The sequence below is a fragment of the Cucurbita maxima genome, unplaced genomic scaffold (assembly GCF_002738345.1).
Source record: "Cucurbita maxima cultivar Rimu unplaced genomic scaffold, Cmax_1.0 Cma_Scf00003, whole genome shotgun sequence".
NCBI classification, from domain to species: Eukaryota; Viridiplantae; Streptophyta; class Magnoliopsida; order Cucurbitales; family Cucurbitaceae; genus Cucurbita; species Cucurbita maxima.
Genome location: NW_019272019.1, coordinates 597,506 through 602,277, shown reverse-complemented (window position 1 = coordinate 602,277; position 4,772 = coordinate 597,506). Strand labels below are relative to the sequence as shown.

General features: G+C 34.9%; 1 protein-coding gene across 1 annotated transcript; it reads left to right on the top strand.

Annotated features, from left to right (window-relative positions):
* The first annotated feature begins 2,743 nt into the window (after positions 1 to 2,743).
* Positions 2,744 to 4,722, top strand: LOC111477142 (aspartyl protease family protein 2-like). The gene has a single exon (XM_023121147.1). It carries the CDS (start codon positions 2,993 to 2,995, stop codon positions 4,670 to 4,672), a length of 1,680 nt encoding a protein of 559 aa, XP_022976915.1. The 5' UTR covers positions 2,744 to 2,992; the 3' UTR covers positions 4,673 to 4,722.
* Positions 4,723 to 4,772: the final 50 nt, after the last annotated feature.

Here is a 4,772-nt window from a genome sequence, read left to right as displayed (position 1 = left end):
AATTTATGTGTGAAAAGTGTTTAAAGAAAAAAAAAAAAAAACCATATTATCCAAATGAAAAAGGGAGGAGACATGAGAGGAAAGAAAAACAGGTGAACAGCCCATTTAATGCCACCTGTCCTCTGTAATGACAGCAACCACAACAAAAAATATATTTTGAAAACCTTGAGAAATTAAATATTTACATTAAAAAAAACTATTTTTTTTATTGGTTTTAAATATTATTAAAAACTAAAATAATTGTATATTAAATAATTTATTATTATATTTTGATTATTTAAATTAATTGATAATTAAAATGTTTTTATTAAATTATATTAATTAGTTGCATATTATTTAATTTGTTTGGTAAAAGCATATCCACATTAATAGATATTTTTAATAAGATATAAATTCTCAAATAATTAATAAAAGAACAGCTTCCAGCTCACACTATGGTGGAGGAAGTGTCGCGAAGATCTAGGAGTATGAGCAGTACGAACAGAAAGACTCCCATACTGTTTGGAGGGTAGTGTTGGATGATGAAAGTCCCACATCGGTTAATTTAGGGAATGGTCATGGGTTTATAATGTAAGAATACACTCTCCATTGGAATGAGGCCTTTTGGGGAAGCCCAAAGCAAAGCCATGAGATGGGTTTATAATCTAAGGATACACTCTCCATTGGAATGAGGCCTTTTGGGGAAGCCCAAAGCAAAGCCATGAGAGCTTACGCTCAAAGTGGACAATATCATACCATTGTGGAGAGTCGTGTTCGTCTAACATGGTATCAGAGCCATGCCCTAAACTTAGCCGTGTCAATAGATTGACAAATCCTTAAATGTCGAACAAAGAACTCCAAAAGGAGTCAAGCCTCCTCGAAGGTACGAAGGCAGTCAAAAATGACTAAGACTCCAAAGGAGTCGAGCCTCGATTAAGGGGAGGCGTGCTTTGTTCGAGGGGAGGTGTTGGATGATGAAAGTCCCACATCCCCTAATTTAGGGAATGGTCATGGGTTTATAATCTAAGAATACACTCTTCATTGGTATGAGGCCTTTTGGGGAAGCCCAAAGCAAAGCCATGAGATGGGTTTATAATCTAAGAATACACTCTTCATTGGTATGAGGCCTTTTGGGGAAGCCCAAAGCAAAGCCATGAGAGCTTATGCTCAAAGTGGACAATATCATACCATTGTGGGGAGTCGTGTTCGTCTAACAGGTAGGAGCATCTGACCCCTATCTATCGTCGTAAAAGCAGTTCCTAGGAAAGATTAGGGTTCTCAGGTATCCAACCAAGGGTGAGGGATAACGGGAAACCCCCTAAATTGAAGGCTTCATTCGCTTGCATTATTGTATATATAATAGGTTATATGTTTGACTCGTAGGACTAAAATTAAAATAAGATAATAGGTAAAAGTATTTTTATTATTATTATTATTATTATTATTCGAGTAGATGAAGGGTATTTAAGTAATTTCATATGTTAAAAATGTGGGTTTGGGTAGGGAGATGATTTATTTAATCGAGTATAATGGAAGCATAAAGTGAAGATATATTTTATATAATTAATTTAATTTAAATTTATAATTTAAAAAGCACCGAGCTCTTCACTTTTGAGTCTATTTGTTCAAAATGTGATTTTTTTAAATAAACATTGATGTAAATATAAACTAAATAATTTTTTAAAAATTAATTAATTATTATTACATTAATTTTCACTATTTTTTTATCACTATATATATATATATATATATTAAATTTCGAACAATTTTATTGAGTCTAAAAAATGTCTTATTCTCGTTGAAAATGATTATGATCGAGTTCATGGCTTATTAGAAGTAAAAAGCGCTCGGTTGGGATTGAGATCATCACAGAGAGAAAAAGATTATAGTCGATTTGATAATGATCGAGTGACATTGTTTCTTTGACCCTAACCTAAGAGTCTCTTAGATATGATACAAAATGGATTTTGTTCTATTGTTGATTAGAGATTTCTGTACGTGACTTAAACGAGCCAATACCATTAATTTAAATAAATAAAAAGAAAAAAGAAAAATAAAATAGAAAAATGGAAGGGTCAAAGTTGACAGCGCGGCGGCGAGTAACGGGTTTGTGCGAGTAGGAGACTTTTTAGCCGCTTTTGTATTAGTTTTAATTACTTCTTTTTTAATATATATATATATATTATAAGCTAACTTATTATATAATATACTTAAATTAATAAAAATATACAAATACTTTTAAATTTTCTTAAATAGAATACTTTTATCGAGGAAAATAATTAACATTTTATTTTTAAAAAACTTTATAAATGAAATATTTTTTAAAAAATTCAAAAATGCATTTAAGTATGAGCTTTAAAAAATAATATTAAAAAATTTAAACCTAATCTATGAGAATTAATTTTTAATTAAAATAAAGGGGTTAATGTTATTTTAAATTAATTTTTTTTTTTTTTTGAAAGGGTTAATGAAATTTTCAAAAAATTTAATGGTATTTTTTTAAACACATATTAATATTAATATACCAAATTTCATTCTCCTATTTCAATATTCATGTTCATATTTTTCTTTCATTTTTTAATAAATTATTATTCCAAAAAAAATTTAATGGATATATTTGATTTATATGTATATAATTTATATTAAAAAAATTCTAACATTCTAATAAATTTAATAATATTTATTTATTTATTTATTTTGTATGCACTCAATTTAAATAAATTTAAATATCTCGAAATATTTATATGAAAGCGCGTTGAATTGAATTGCGCTCCCATTGAATCCACCAAATTTATTACAAATCCCTAATATCTCTCTCTCTAACTCTTCTTCTTCTCTCTCTTCCCCGTTTTCGCGCTTCTCTTTTCCGGGATTTCGTCTCCTGGTCTTCACAATTCCTGTTTGCTTTGTTCTCTTGAATCTGTTTTCATTTCAATTTCTGGATTTGATTTTGTTCCTCTGTGAGATCTGTGAAATTAGTTGATTCTTCCATTTCTCATTTGAGTGATGCGTAATGGAGTTTCTCGGTAACCAAGTAGCAAGTAGCAGAGGTTGTAAGAATTGTAAAATGTTTGTTTTATTGATTTTCTTTTTGCTTTTCTCTGCCGTATTTGATTCGATTGCAGAAGCGCATGTTCGTCAAGGATTCAACAACTCCAATCGCTCTGGTATTTTCGGAATCGATTTGGGGGAAAATCTTAGTTCCGGTATTGCGGCTTCATCCGCTAGTGCTCCGTGTAGCTTTGGAAATGAAGGTGAAGAACAAGGAGAGGTAGAGAGTTTAATGGCGGATTCAGTGAAGCAATCGGTGAAGCTTCACTTGAAGAAGCGGTCAATGAGTCGAGAAACCGAACCTAAGGAATCGATTACTGAATCTGCAGTTAGGGATTTGGCAAGAATCCAGACGCTTCATACGAGAATCGCTGAGACGAAGAATCAAGATATGACTTCGAGGTTGAAGAAGAGCAACGTTGAGAAAATGAAACTGGCGGAGGAGGCGGTTTCTCCGGCTCCGTCGCAGGAATCTTACGCCGATTACTTCTCCGGTCAGCTTATGGCTACTTTGGAATCCGGCGTTAGTCTCGGCTCTGGTGAGTACTTCATCGACGTTTTCGTCGGTTCTCCGCCCAAACATTTCTCTCTGATTCTCGATACTGGAAGTGATTTGAACTGGATTCAATGTGTCCCTTGCTACGATTGTTTCGAGCAAAATGGGCCTCATTACAACCCTAAAGATTCAATTTCTTTCAGAAACATAACCTGTAACGATCCTCGATGTCAATTAGTTTCGTCTCCAGATCCACCGCAGCCGTGCAAAATCGAAACTCAATCGTGCCCTTATTTCTACTGGTACGGCGATAGTTCGAACACCACAGGTGATTTCGCGCTTGAAACCTTTACTATCAATCTGACCTCGTCGGGGAAGTCGGAGTTTCGGAAAGTAGAGAATGTGATGTTTGGATGTGGCCATTGGAACAGAGGCCTCTTCCATGGCGCCGCTGGATTATTAGGGCTTGGCCGAGGACCTCTCTCTTTCTCATCGCAGCTTCAATCGCTCTACGGCCATTCCTTTTCCTACTGTCTTGTTGATCGAAACAGCGATACAAGCGTGAGCAGCAAGCTGATTTTCGGCGAAGACAGAGATCTATTAACTCATCCAAAACTGAATTTCACATCTCTGATCAACGGAAAGGAAAATCCAGTCGATACATTCTACTACCTGCAAATCAAATCGATATTCGTCGGAGGCGAGAAACTCCACATCCCAGAGGAGATCTGGAACCTCTCGGCCGACGGTGCCGGTGGAACAATCATCGATTCCGGCACAACTCTCAGCTATTTCTCGGATCCGGCTTACCAGATCATCAAAGAAGCATTCATGAGGAAAGTGAAAGGCTACAAACTGGTTGATGATTTTCCGATCTTACATCCTTGCTACAACGTGTCCAGCGTAGATAAATTGGAATTTCCAGAATTCGGAATCCAGTTCGCGGACGGTGCGGTGTGGAACTTTCCGGTGGAGAATTACTTGATCAGAATCGAGCAATTGAATATAGTGTGCTTGGCGATGTTAGGAACTCCAAAATCGGGGCTGTCGATCATCGGAAATTACCAGCAGCAGAATTTCCACATATTGTACGATACGAAGAACTCCAGATTGGGGTACGCGCCGATGAGATGTGCAGAAGTTTGATCTAACTCCATGTCTAAACATAATTTTAATCTTAGCAGGAAGAAGAAGAACACAGTTTTTTTTTTTTTTTTTTTTTTTTTTTTTTTTTTTTTTTTTAAAA